Source organism: Gadus chalcogrammus, chromosome 18 (assembly GCF_026213295.1).
Source record: "Gadus chalcogrammus isolate NIFS_2021 chromosome 18, NIFS_Gcha_1.0, whole genome shotgun sequence".
Taxonomy (NCBI): Eukaryota; Metazoa; Chordata; class Actinopteri; order Gadiformes; family Gadidae; genus Gadus; species Gadus chalcogrammus.
This window is the reverse complement of record NC_079429.1, coordinates 11400792-11415094: the sequence shown is the minus strand read 5'-3', so window position 1 is coordinate 11415094 and position 14303 is coordinate 11400792. Positions and strand designations below refer to the sequence as shown.

The following is a 14303-nucleotide window of genomic DNA, read 5'->3' as shown; positions in this document are numbered from 1 at the left end:
GCTGAAGTTCCTTCACCCAGCGTTTTAATTAAGCCTAGCACTATCTAAGGGGGGGAGCGGTAGGATACATTAATCATTTCCTTGGCGCCGACATATTCCATTCCCTTTAAAGACGGATGAGTGCTAAAGCTGGGAATCTGAGCACGGCCCGCGTTCTGACACATCTCAGAGGTAGATGTACGTGATCAGTGGGAGGGAATAAAATGGATACCGCTATGCTCTTTTTTTTTTGCAGATGCGAGGTGGGTGTGTGTGTACACACTTCGCCAGAACCACTGAGCCAGCACCCACTCCTGGAGTTGAGGATGGTAAAAAGCAGGACCTGTTCAGTTGATTTTGTGCAGAGGGCAGCAGTTGAATCTCTCCGCGCCGGTGCATGTGTTCTGTCCCCGGCGTGCCTGTGGGATCCCTGTGCGAGGTGCTTGTTTGCCCTGGTCGCCCGTTGTGGATATGCACCCGGTATTGATTTATACTCAGGCCACTGAAAACCCCTCTGCTGTCTCAAGTGATTTACTGAGCATTCAGGTCAAAAACAATCCATTCTGCCTGGGGCGTACAAGTGATTGCCATATCTCCAGAACCACAGCTGTCTCAATTTGTCACGTCGTACCGTATTACAGGTTGCAATGGACCCGACTTGATCGAATTTTAAATTACATTTCACAGGATATAACCCTGATATACTTGGGTTAGAATAAGTGATATGTTAAGTATAGACATGTGGTTACACTCTGTGCCTGTGCCCATATCTTGACAGAATAAAATCTGTCTGGTACCATGGTGAATGGAATGTCTTGGTCGACTTACCAAGAACCTAGTTTGACATTTCCAGAGTTACTGCCTAGACTTACTCCAGGAAACTGCTTCCAAATGAGGTTTTCTCATTGCCCAAAGGGGTCAATTAGGCTGATTGACTAACCAAAGCACAACTAAGCTTTTTTACTATTATCTGCTCATTGGCTAATGCCACCTTAATCACTCGCATACATGTCATTAATTCAGTCAAAGACAGCTTGGTTGTCTTTGACTGCAGAACTCAGCTTTTTCACTACTATTTGCTCATTGGCTAATGCCACCTTAATCACCTGCATACATGTGTTTGTTTAGTCAAAGACAGCTTTGATAGATGTCGTAGTGTTCCTTCGCCAAAGCCTTTCACCCTACAGAAATCCTATGCCTGTTCAAGGCTTTAGAAATTAAACTTAAAATGTTCAGCAATCCATCAAACGTTAAAAAAAGTATTTGAGATAATTATAAATTTTCCATTGTTTTACCGGCAATAATTGTAACATTGATGAGATGAAAAGGGTTTTCAGGAATCAAGAATTTCCATACAAAATGTGTGTGTGTGTGTGTGTGTGTGTGTGTGTGTGTGTGTGTGTGTGTGTGTGTGTGTGTGTGTGTGTGTGTGTGTGTGTGTGTGTGTGTGTGTGTGTGCATGTGTGACACTATGCATGCATGTGTATGTGTGTACATGTGTGTGATTGTGCGTGTGTGCGTTTGTGTTTGTGCGTGCGCGTGCGCGTTACCTGGCATGGAGTGGACCAGGTCCCCACAGAGCACCATGAACCTGGGCCGGGGGCGGAGCTTGTTGACGGCGCCCACCGTCTGCTGAATGAGCTGCACCTCCTCCGACCACACGTCCCCAGGCCCACTGTCCCTCCAGTCGTTGATCAGCCCCAGCTGGGGGTCTGCGGCCTGGATGAAGCAGAAGGGTCCTCGCCACTCACGCTCCACATCTGACCGTGGACGCCAAGGAGAAGATGGGGAGAGGGGAGAGGGGATTTGATGGTTAGGGCGTTTGGTGTCATGTGAAAGTGGAACCCCAGTTTTGGTTGTTTAACCTTCGACAGAGCACACTGGAATTGCCTTATTATATGCAATAGCAATTTGTAGTAGACGCCCTCCATTAAATAACTCTCGGCGTTAGATTAGGTATGTGGTGCCTGGTCAAGGAAAGGTAACGGAATTCTAAGAATCAGTGGGAATACAAATATATAGCTCAATGTTGAAGTATTCAGCAGCAGCGTGACTCAAAAATCGTTGATGGAGCCTCACGCGTAAATAGTTACTACCACACCTCCTACCTTATTACTGATATATTTATAAGTGATCCGGTAAAAAATGATGTTATTTGAAAAGAAAAAACACCAGCATTTGTACATGGAAACAGACCTAACTGATGCTAAGTGGAGTTGGGATATGCAATGGGACCTGAGAGACAGCCTGGAGCAGGCATGTAGACATGCAAGGCAGTCCCCTTGTTCATCTGATTTGGAGAAATACTCGTCTGCTCCCCCACTATCTCACCACCACTATCAGCACTTTCAGTATTTAACAAGCTCTCAATGCAATAGTCTCTTAAATTAGTTATGATAATTATGTTCTCCAGAGAACCAGGGAATGGAAAAGAAATAAGACAGAGAAAATGCAATCACACTCCTGGGAACAAAATGAGTCATACCTTCAAGACGATCTTGTCTGGATAATTGACAATTTGTGAAGGCATAAATCAACCATGCTTTGAATGTATGTTTTCAAGATGTCAAATATTCATAGAAAAGTGAGCATTCTGTGCTACAACTAGTGATAGTTGCAGCACATTTCCACACATCCAAGTATTCCCAAGCAGCCCCGTATGAACACGCTACTTTCCGAAAGATACCTACTTTAAGTTTATGCGTGAACTTGTCTGAATAGAGGAGCGATAGCTTCGCATTCATAGTGCATTTCTTTAGGAAAAAGCTAAAATAGGGAAGTTACAGTCACAATATCTTAATAGAAACGGTAACAAAACATCACAGCCGTCAGATGGCTTGTATATCTATATCATATATACTGTATATATAAATATATTAATAAATAAGAACTGGTAATAACTCTTGGTGCACTGTGAGATCCACGACTATTTACTTATTAGTTACGCTCTAACTATGGTTAGCGACTAGCTAGTGAGCAGGGGCTAATCCAATACCTTCTGTCAGTCCGCTGAACGTACGCCGTTTTGCTCGTAAAAAGATGTCTCCGTTCTCAGCCATAAACACGCTTTAAGAAAATATCCAAGCAATGCAATGAATCTCCAAGTATATGCCAACGGTGCGTGTAACTAGACAACTCCGGTGGTTTTCTCGCTGCTCTGCGAGGTTGCAAACTCTGTTTCGGCGATCGACTAGGCGTCCTGTCTACTGTCACGGAACTTCACCGAGACGCAACAGCCACCAAGCGGTGGCATGCTGCAGGGGAGGCGACTTGTTACGCGCTGGCGGGTTGTTCCGTTGCATAACTTTCACAAAGTACGAAATGCATTTGCACAAAGAAACACATGTTTCAGTGGAGAGAATGCTTTGATTCCCCCCCTGTAACCTAGATCCATTTAAGTATTTAGTTACCCAAGGGCCTTAGGTATGTTAGGGGAATTATTCAGACTCCAGCGAGCAGCACCACGGATAGAGAAGAGACGAACCGTTCAGTACCATGGACAGGTACAAATGGAAGTCGTTAATCGCCAGCAATCTGATCTGTGAGATTTTTGGTGATTACAAGTATATCGAAATGTAGGTCTCACGTTATGTATCCGAGCATTTAAGACAGTTGGTTGATGATATGAAATATTTAGTTCCCATATAACTTCTGACATACTACTACTAATTAAGAGTTTAAAACACGGATATAACTACAGACATGCCCGTCTGCATCTCTGTATAGCCATATCTCTGTCTGTATCTGTTTAACAGCAGGCTGTTGACCCCAGCCTGCTGTCAGATGCAATCATGCTGGAGTGACTGGTTGTCTAGTACTTCATTATGTCTGAAATCTGCCTGTCTCTTAACCTAATATTATTAATTAAATCTCCCGCCTACATGTTAACGTTTTTTTAATCTCCGACCAGTGGGCCTGTAACCAAGATATTAGGCTTATTTGCTTGGCTATTTTCATAATCAATGATCAGGAGCAAAAGTACATCAATGACAAGTCCGAGGGGGTTGTAAAACCTTCACAGGTTACAGCCTATAATTGTTTTCACAAGATTATTGGAAAACGAATTAAATTAAACGAATTGTTCCTGGTGAGGCTGCAGTCGCCACGACATTGGGGAGTTCACAATCGTTTATATCAGCAAAACAAAAATAACTTGGGGAGTAGGACCTTAGCCTGAATGTTTCGGGTAGGCCACCCGGACTAGAGGCCTGCTTTTTTCCGGCAGACGGGGACGTAGGCCTAGTCATCAGACCTTCATGTTGCAGATAAGACACATTATGATCAAATAAACATTATGATTAAATAAAGCTTTGTTAACATTCGAGTGAAACCTTTTGGCCATTTTTTGTTTCTGGGTTAATATGTCAATACATATTCTCTCTCTCCCTCTCCCACTCCGACTCTTGCACTATATCTCTCCTTCCCTCCCCTTCCCCGTCTGCGCTCATCTCCACCTCTCTCTGTGCGCGCGAGGCTTCACCAAACCTCGGCTCTATAATTCGCTCAGTCGCGCCGCGCGCTCCGTTGGTGTGGCTCGCTCTTCTTCCTCCTCGTGCGTAAGAGCGCGCCGATGGCCATGTTCAAAGAGATGCAGTTGTGATAACGCAACATTCTGAGAACCCGCGATGCGCTGCCGAACGGACCCATAGGCGCTCCATTGGATGTGTGTGCAACATCTCAGTTTGACATAACATTTAATCCGATTTATTTCAGGTATAGAGTGAAGACTTGAAGATTATCGGCGCATGCGTTGGTTTTCTCGAGAAAATGCCAATCGCCGCGGATGGCGGTGAATTGTCGTTTGGATGTATGTTCCTGGACTCCTGATTACACCAGCGTTTGCCTGTCTTTCCTCCTGTTTCGGTTACGCATGCAATTGAGCGAAGGTGCAAAAGCACCATGAAGGGGAAATACTTTATCCTGGGCTACTTGTTGGTCAAAGTTATGGCCCTTGTATGCAAGGCGGACGGCGAGCCGGGCTTGCTGGGGGGGTTCGTCATGATCACTACCTCCAACGGATCCAGGGAGGAGGAAAGCGTGTCGGAGGAGACGCCGCACACGGAGGAGGAATGCCGGGGTTACTTCGACGTGATGGGCCAGTGGGACCCGCCGTTCATTTGCAAGACCGAGAATTACCTTTACTGCTGCGGCACCTGTGGCTTCCGATTCTGCTGCTCGTACAAACACTCGCGCTTGGACCAAAGCACCTGTAAGAACTACGACACCCCGGTGTGGATGAAGACCAGGGAGACCCCGTTCAAGAAGATCAACAAGCTGCACGACAGCACCAAAGACAAAACCAACTTAATCGTTTACATCATCTGTGGAGTAGTGGCTATCATGGCTCTTGTGGGTATTTTTACCAAACTGGGTCTGGAGAAGGCTCACCGACCGCAAAGAGAGAACATGTCCAGGTTAGTCTCACTGTGCTTCTGGTTTTCTTCCGCTCTCTCCCCCCTCTCCCTCTCTCTCTTCTATCCATGAGCTTCCACCTGTTTTTATTTCCTAAATCCCGCGCTGCGCTCCGCGCGCCTGTTCGGGACTTGCAGCATCACGCGGACAGTCTGGAGCGCGCGAAGTGCTGTTCTTTGTTCCTCTCCTCTCGGTTTGTGTACTTATGCTCACAAGTATACGGATCAGGCTTCCACCGTGAAACAATACACTCAGAAATACGCACCAATGAACTCCCCCTGCAGCTGCCGTCGAAATGTTCACATTTCTATTGCATAAATAATGCATTTGCAGATAGCACATTTCAATATGTGAAATGCCCCCCCCCCCCCCCATATTTGAAGGAGAATATGGTGTGCATAATATGGTGTGCAGAAAATATGGTGTGCAGAGGCACAGGTTAACTGATAAAGCAAGCATATCATACACACAATTCCTAATATCTCTGTCTTTTTCTCCCACCAACCTCACCTCGGTCTCTCTCTCTGTCTCTCTCTGTCTCTCTCTGTCTCTCTCTGTCTCTCTGTTTCCCTCTGTCGCACTCTCTCCCTCTGTCTCTCTCTCTCCCTGTGTGTGGACAGGGCCGTCGCCAGCGTTCTCCAGGGCGGAGCTCCGGGTGAGCAGTTTCGGGGTAAGGACCCCCTGGGGATGCATTCTCAGCACTTTGTTGCCAAGGCCACTAACCTCCGTGAGTTGCTCTGCCACTGTTTTTGGACAGCTCATTACTGGTCTGGGGTGAATTGTTGGTTGACCTACATCAGTGTTCTGTTGGAAGTGATGATTGTTGCGGGGTGTTAATTGTGTCGGCATGAACAGGGGCAGTTGGTGTGAGTATAAAGACACGGATATGTTGAGAGTCGTTGATAGACGCAGTCGGGGATAGGCCGACTGAGTTTAAAGTAAATTAGCCTATTGTAGTCGAATTTGGAGTAAGAAGGGGGCGGCCGTGGTAACTAACCATGATGACATAATTTGTTACTAATAAATATTTGCACAAAGAAAGTGGATTGAGATGATGCATACATTGTTGCCACTAAACATTTCTCTTTATTATTATTATTTCTTGAGGCATGCTGGTATATAAGCACTGGTAGCTAGCCAGCCCTTTCATATACATAAAGCACAGACGGCTGCTCCATGTGGTTTCTGATGTGCTTTTCGAATCCGTTGGTTATTCGCCGGTATATTTTTATCTTATGCCCACATGTGATAACAAGTGTAGAGAGAGAGAACTTGAAAGACAGTGTGCGTGTGAATGTGTGAGAGGAACAAGCCTGATATGGTGAAGCGGTGAAGAAATGAGAGAGCGAGAGAGAGAGCGATAGAGTGAGACAGATTGAAAGAATGCAACTGAAAGAGAGCGAAGACATGGGCATAGATGTGGACCTGTGTGTGTGTGTGTGTGTGTGTGTGTGTGTGTGTGTGTGTGTGTGTGTGTGTGTGTGTGTGTGTGTGTGTGTGTGTGTGTGTGTGTGTGTATTGAATATGAATATGAATCTGAATGCCATCTATTTCTGTTACGTCCCGTGGGCTGCTACAGTACAATTTTTTTGGTAAGCTTTGTGTCTTAACACCAGAACATCAAACAACTAAGAACGCAGACACCAACATCAGGCAGTTAATCTCATATTTAGCCCTCAAAAGGTTTCTTACAAAAATAACATCATTGAGCGAAAGCGAAATTATTGCAATTCGGTGGTCATTATTCACTGATCTCCAGAGAGCCTTTCCAGAAACCAGACTGGAAACGCTAAGTCCACAGCAGGAAGAGAAAGGAAGGATGTATCTAAGCACCTCCCACTCAAAGTGTTCAATTTCCACCGAGATTACATCAGAGTGCAATTGTGTTGGACGGGTCACCACCCACCAGCGATCCACCCCCTCCCCCTCCCCCTCCCCCGCCCCCTCCTCAGCCAACACTGGCCCTACCGAAACAAGGCTCAGTGGGGGAGCCGTTCAGTTGACATGAAGTCCAGCCCAGACACCCCTCTCCTCCCCCACCACAACGACCACCACCAACATTACACCACCCTACCCTAAGCACAGCTGCACTAGAATGATGATCTGTTGTCGTGTACGGAGGCCTGGATCTGGGATGATTCCACCCGACGCCCGTTTCCAACTGTGATAACTGAGAGAGCGTTCGCGAGGCTTTGGTGCCTTTCTGATGAAAGGTTTGCCAAGAGAGCTTTAAAGTCTGCTTCGCTAACCACGCAGAAATATAAGGCATGTGCAGAAGTTCACTGTGTCTTTGGTACAGTATAGAGTTTCTGATGTAAATTATGCCAATGCATTGAGATACATTTCAATGTCTGTCAAAAACCACTAATCCCCCAGAGAGAGGGAGCGCGCCGATGCACTTTTCATTCCACGACACGTGGCGGTCCCCCCGAAAAAAAGAAGAAACATTTATTTCAAACGTTGGATTGTCCCACTTTTCTTCCTGTTGTGTTATTTTCATCATGTTAGGTAAGCATCGCTACAACTCAAAGATATAGGAATAAATAGACCTGGGAGACTAACTTCTGGTGCGCTTCCCACCAGTAGGCAAGGGCAACATGAGTAACCACTCCTACGCCCCCGCGAAAATATGCGTTGTTTGTGTCTGTGCAAGAGTGTGTGTGTGTGTGTGCGTGTCAGCATGTGTGTGTCTGTGTGAGTGGATGTGCATGTGTGTGAGTCTGCTTGTGTTTGTGTGTGTGTGTGTGTGTGTGTGTGTGTGTGTGTGTGTGTGTGTGTGTGTGTGTGTGTGTGTGTGTGTGTGTGTGTGTGTGTGTGTGTGTGTGTGTGTGTGTGTGTGTGTGTCTGTGTGTGTTTATGTGAGTGTGTGTGTCAGCTAAGGGTGCGTGGGGCTGCATAGTAGCCTGATGATAAAACAGCATGTACCATATAAACTGAGGACACGATGATCTAACCTTGTTCATGTTAAAGCAGCCCGCCCACCACCGTCGTAAACATGGATCTCATTGAAAGAAAAATGAGGGTGGAGGTGGCTTTCACTAATGGCCCTGGTTAGTTCCATAGGCGTATTTCATCGGTCTGACCGCAGAGAGATACATGGTGAAGTACCTTTAAACTAGAGGATACATGAGCTTCAAGTAGGTGACGGGGACGGGGAATAAGCCGACCTGTAGAGAGGAGATAGGAGAGAGAGAGAGGGTGAGGTAGGGAGAGAGAGAGGAGTATTACAGGAAGCGGGCGATCACCTCTATTGGTCAAAAGGAGGCTGCTGTGAAATAGTGATTATTACCAGTGATGTGGAACCTGCTCTCCTGAACCTACTAATCCCAGGGCTTGTGGGTAATCATGTGGAACGCTATTAACCTTTGTGATCCGGCAGGATCTCTCGTACCTGATGGGTGTAGACATCCCTTGTTCTCTCTCTCTCTCTCTCTCTCTCTCTCTCTCTCTCTCTCTCTCTCTCTCTCTCTCTCTCTCTCTCTCTCTCTCTCTCTCTCTCTCTCTCTCTCTCTCTCTCTCTCTCTCTCTTATGCTGTCTCTCTCGTAGAAAGAGGAAGAGGACATTTATTACAGATGGAGCAATGAATTGACGATGGGAGAGAAGAAGGAGGAGAGAAGAGGAGGCAATGGTTATGGATGGCTTATTTCAGAGTTAGAAGAAGAGGCTGATGAAAAGTAAATCAAATGAACAGTACTGGATGATGATTCTTTGCCGAGATAGAGGAGCAGAACGCACGGTAAGGCAGATGATTGGAGGCAGAGGCGATAGGAGGTGAAGCGCTATGTAAAAAATAAGTGCCCGGGTGGAATAGGCCGCTGCACACGTGCATCTTCTCTTCACACAGTGTGCACATGCGCTCGCACCCCCACATTGGCGCCGGAGACGGGTCAGGTGTTGTGGTGAGAGGGGCCGTGTGGGATTATGTATTTCAGCGCACACCATTTATTGATTATAGTTTACGGCCAGTATTGCGCTATTACCGGCGTCAATGAATCTGTGCTGGCAGCCTTCTCCCTGGCTTATTCCGCGGCGGAGAAAGTCCCTCCGGGGGGCTTGTGTGGCCCGTCACTCACAGAATAGTATTTGTCTGTAAAAGCAATCACTGGGAACAGCTACGCTGCTCTATATCATTTATATGCCTTGGACTGCAAAACTGTTTATTCAGTGCACATTTGTCAACAGCGAGCAAAGCCCTGCGCTCCCGCTGGTTGGTACACGCTGTGTCGGGGTTGAAGACAGATCCCCGGTCACCTGGGCTCTGGTGGTATTATCATGAATGGGTTTGTCTACGAGGTTGGTGTTGTGTGTTAGCCTGCTCCCTACGTCCCACTGCATATTAATCAAAAGGCAAGAACCTTTTAGCAGTGAACACTCCTTTGTGGCCGTAAACAAACCAGCCCATCGTAGAACCTCATCGGAGCGTCCCGCAGACCGCTTTCCGGGGGGAGGGAATCCACTTTCTGAGATTCGTTCTCAGCATCAAAGAGGGCAAGAGAAAAGGAGGATAAGGAGGGATAGAAATATAGAAGGAAAGAGAAAGAAAGGAAGAAAGAGAGCGAAGGGATGAAAGGCAGCGAAAGGAAAGTTAAAAGAAAGATATTTGAAGAAATTTGCGAGGGTGGGTGAAAATAGTATGAAGGACGCGAGACGAGAGCAACACAGAATTGAGAGAGCATGAGAGTTGAAAGCTATAAGACATTTTGATGAGTGTGTGCCATTGTCCTGAAACAAAGTGGTCATATCTTCATTATCAACTGTCTGAAGGACAGAGCTCAGACCCGAGTTCAGTTCCTGGAGAACCGCTCAGACACCAGACACCACAACAATGCGGTGGCATGTGATAGTCCCAGCCTCGAGGAGCTCATTATACCACAGAGGCGGCTAACTGTAGACAACTCTAGCGTCGATGAAACAGGGCTTTTAGGTGACTCAATTACACCGCACCATTGTTCTCGTCATTTAAGGGTTTCCGACCGCTCCGTAATGGTAACGATCAGAACAGATGCTATGTCAGTGCTTCAAAGGCGTACTGCGCAAGCATCCCGAGCGGCCAGTCATTAACGCTCACGCCCGTAGATTACATTTTATTGCATTGAATTATTCTGAAGAACGCTTACTACGGGCCGTTTTCAGGATTTTATTTCCTGAAAACGGCCCGTAGAAGAAAGCGGCCTCCTTTAACAGGAGCCCGAGCATTCCTCAAAACAGTTCACTGATGAGATTAATGACACCCAAATAGGTTGCTGCCACAGATGCTAGGGTAAAACAAAGTCTTCTCCGCTGCCTGTGAATTTGTGTGTTTTGAGTGTGTTCCTTTGAATCGTTCACTCATCGCATCGCTTCTTCAATGCACACATTGTGTCTCCGTGTGAGTGTGCACAGTGGCGCAGGCACCTGCGTATGTGTAGCGTTGTGTGTGGTTGTCAATTGTACGGTGGGGAGCCCTTTGGTCCTTAAAGGCAGGTGCCCCCCCCCCCCCCCCCCCCCCCCCCCCCCCCGCCTCCACACACTAACACACCTCCTCTAGGATCTTGCATCTGATTTGATAGGCAGGCTAGACAATTACACACACAACCACACACACACACACACAAACAAACAAACATAACACAGCACAGAAGATTCAATCAAACCTAGACAGGCAGACGGTACAGAGTCAGAGAGAGAATCAGAGAAAGCTTGGCAGGTCCTTTTCTTTGGGGCCAATGAACACAACCCCACACCCCCTCACAACACACAGTCATTCACACACACACACGAACAGAAACACACACACAAACACACACACACACACACACACCAACATTGCTCTGGAGGCCCGCGTGGAACCAACAGCAGACGTTGGCTAAATGTAGTCACAGAGATGGGGGAGGAGGGGGAGGAGGGGGAGGATAGGGGAGACCGTTTCTTTCTTTATTCCTGGCAGTTTTTTTCTTTCTGTGCAAAGAGGCAGGGGGAGCCAGAGGAGAGGGAGGTAAGACCATGGGTGGAAAGATAAACATGACAACGAAACAAACTAGCTGCCCTTCCCTCGGACCTGTGTGTTTCTCCCGAGAGGTACTCCGCTGATGATGATGATGATGATGATGTTGATGATGATGATGACGATGATGGCGATGATGACGATGACGATGATACCCAGCCCGAGGACGGCGTCTTCTGGAGTAGATGAGAAAAATAAAAAAAGCAGTCGGGAATATATGAATGACAGCGAGGTGAACACGCCCTTTTGTCTTCCTGCGGACCTTCAAGTGTTCAGCACCGTTTCCCTGATGATCCTCTAATCTCGTCACCTGGCTGCTTTAATGAAAGAAGGATTGAGAACTTGGGGAATATCTTAACTTCCAATCAGACGGCCAGCCACCGCCGCCATCCCCTCCAACACAACCGCCCCCGCCAAACCCCTGCCCCTCCTCGCGAATATTAATCAGTTAATTTACTCCCAGGGTGACACATCTTACAGATGACAGGTAATTATGTGCGTGCAGGGCGGTGTGTAGGCGTGTGTATGACGAAATGGGTTGGTGGCACGCAAGCATGTTCTAAGTCCAAGTTTGTATGTGAATGGGTATTTGTGTGTGTGTGTGTGTGTGTGTGTGTGTGTGTGTGTGTGTGTGTGTGTGTGTGTGTGTGTGTGTGTGTGTGTGTGTGTGTGTGTGTGTGTGTGTGACTTTGGTGCACGACCAGGCCAAGCTAGTTCGTTCAACTATGTCCAAAGTAATAATTCTTCGATTCTGTCTTGGCGTCTCTGTCTCAATCTCCTCTCCAGCCGACTATCGGTAGTGAGAGAGTAGAGCCAGAGAGGACTTTGAGGAGCGTGCAGCCAGACTTTCAAACTAGGCATCTGCTCAGGTGGGCTGCCAACACTGGCTTTAGATTAACTGATACATTAACTCTTTTTAATTGACCATTCCAGTTAATGAGGCAAGCAGTTGGCAAATATATACGCCTTTCGTTTGTGTAAGAGTCTCTTTTGATGAAACGTAACTTATGTTTCGTTTAATCTTTTGTGTGGAGCCGATCGTATTCAGGTTCTAGTTTCAAGGGTAATACTTTCCAAGTTGCCAGTATCCAGTCTAATTGCAAGACAAAATACGCAAAAGAAATCATGCACATGCACCACTCTCCTATGCCTTCATACTACTACTACCTTCCTAATGCATTGTATAATAATACACATAATAGTGTGTGTGTGTGTGTGCATGTGTGTGTGTATGTATGTATAGATCATACATTCAGTTATAAATACTGGAATGGTTGTACATGTTTGGTTATATGATTGCCATGGGCTGTGCAGTTGTTTAAATAATGTGCTTGCATGCTGAGAGAGAGGGCTTTGAAGGACAGTGTAGGGAGATTTGGTTTGAAACCCGACGAAAAAACGATTCCTTGCGTACAAAGACATGATGATTTTTTTCTTTGCACCTTCCATGAATACATAATGTGGATACATGACATGTTCTGCTGTGTTCCTCATTCAATATTTCACATGTCCTTTGGAAAGAGGTGGCCCGGTTAGCTTGGCTAGGTGACTAACGCCGCGAGCTAATCTTGACTTGTTGACAGAAAGAGCCCCTGCTGTGCACCCATTTGTTACAGCAACCCTCCAGCCCCCCGCCACCCGACGCTACCCTGCTAGCGCATGGGTCTGATCTCTCTCTCTCTCTCTCTCTCTCTCTCTCTCTCTCTCTCTCTCTCTCTCTCTCTCTCTCTCTCTCTGCCTACGGGCTTCAGCATGGCCTGGCTCGCTTACCACCACGCCCTAGGGAGAGTGGGCCGGCTGGCAACACCCTCCACCAGCCCCATTCCCCCTTCAAACACACACACACACACACACACACACACACACACACACACACACACACACTAACACACACACATACACATACACATACACTGACCCAGCCTGGTAGCTGGCCCATGGATGGGGGACATGTGGTGGAGAGTGTGTCACAAAAGCCTGGCTCCGGTTCCAATAGATCTGCTGCCTGCCTGTCTGTCTGTCTGTCTGCCCGCCTTTCTGCCAGCCTGTCTGACTGTCTGTCTTTCTGCCTGTCTGTCTGTCTGTCTGTCTGCCCGTCTACCCATGACTCCCCAGCCTGAAACCGCTCATGGACACCTAGAGGTGCGCACACACACACACACACACACACACACACACACACACACACACACACACACACACACACACACACACACACACACACACACACACACACACACACACACACACACACACACACACACACACACACAGGGGTACACACGAATACACGCACTTCCTTTCAAGCCTCCTCTATCTGTTTAGCTCGGCGAGGCGCTGTGTATTTTGTCATGGGGGCTGTGCTACTTTACCGCTAACGCTGTTCTTTTTCGACCGCTAGCCCCCGAAGAGAACCTCAAGTGTGTCAATGTCAGCAGCCAATAGGAGACAGACACGAAAGGAAACAAGGGCCTGCTCGTCCAAAACCTTTGGTCTTCCAGAGTATATTTACTGGGGGCATGTTTGCGTCTTCTTTTCTTGGAGGTAGTGCACAGGTCAAACCTGGCTCTGAACGACTTGCTCTCCCCTGGAGAAGAGACATGAGTTTGTCTTTTGGTTGTAATTGTTTGTTTTGAGTTGTTTTGTCCAGGGTTAATGTTAGCCGGCAGGTCAGGCAGGATCCCTCGGTAATCTGGCCACTTGCTACCTGCGATCAGAGAGCAAACAGAACATTGCATCGGGGAAGACCTTTGCTGCAAATACTACCCGATCTGTAATCGATATTGTGCATATACAATGCATGATATAAAATATACAATAAACAATAAAAATGAACAATGTTCAATACACACACACAAAATGATCACAACAATCTGGAACCTAACTTGCCTTCAATAAGTTCAAATAAGTATTACCATTCCGGTTTTG

At 47.0% G+C, this 14303-nt stretch overlaps 2 protein-coding genes across 2 annotated transcripts in view; one reads left to right on the top strand and one right to left on the bottom strand.

Moving 5' to 3' along the window:
• cpped1 (calcineurin-like phosphoesterase domain containing 1) overlaps positions 1-3197 on the bottom strand; it is a 35480-nt gene extending 32283 nt beyond the window's left edge. Inside the window, exons 1-2 of the mRNA XM_056577169.1 lie at positions 2975-3197; positions 1530-1739 (exon numbers count right to left, since the gene is read on the bottom strand). Coding sequence (XP_056433144.1) covers positions 1530-1739; positions 2975-3038 — 274 coding nt within the window. The 5' untranslated portion in view covers positions 3039-3197. The remainder of the gene's footprint in view (positions 1-1529; positions 1740-2974) is intronic.
• A 1681-nt stretch (positions 3198-4878) lies between these two features.
• On the top strand, positions 4879-13820 carry shisa9a (shisa family member 9a). The gene is made up of 3 exons (XM_056577696.1): positions 4879-5393; positions 6012-6118; positions 13777-13820. The coding sequence occupies exons 1-3, from the start codon at positions 4879-4881 to the stop codon at positions 13818-13820; spliced, it is 666 nt and encodes a 221-aa protein (XP_056433671.1).
• The last annotated feature ends 483 nt before the right edge of the window (positions 13821-14303 follow it).

Coding starts and splice junctions, on each gene's coding strand:
- shisa9a (XM_056577696.1), top strand. CDS start 4,879: ATGAAGGGGAAATACTTTATCCTGGGCTACTTGTTGGTCAAAGTTATG. Junction 5,394..6,011: donor CAAAGAGAGAACATGTCCAG/GTTAGTCTCACT, acceptor GTGTGTGGACAG/GGCCGTCGCCAGCGTTCTCC. Junction 6,119..13,776: donor TGCCAAGGCCACTAACCTCC/GTGAGTTGCTCT, acceptor TTCGACCGCTAG/CCCCCGAAGAGAACCTCAAG.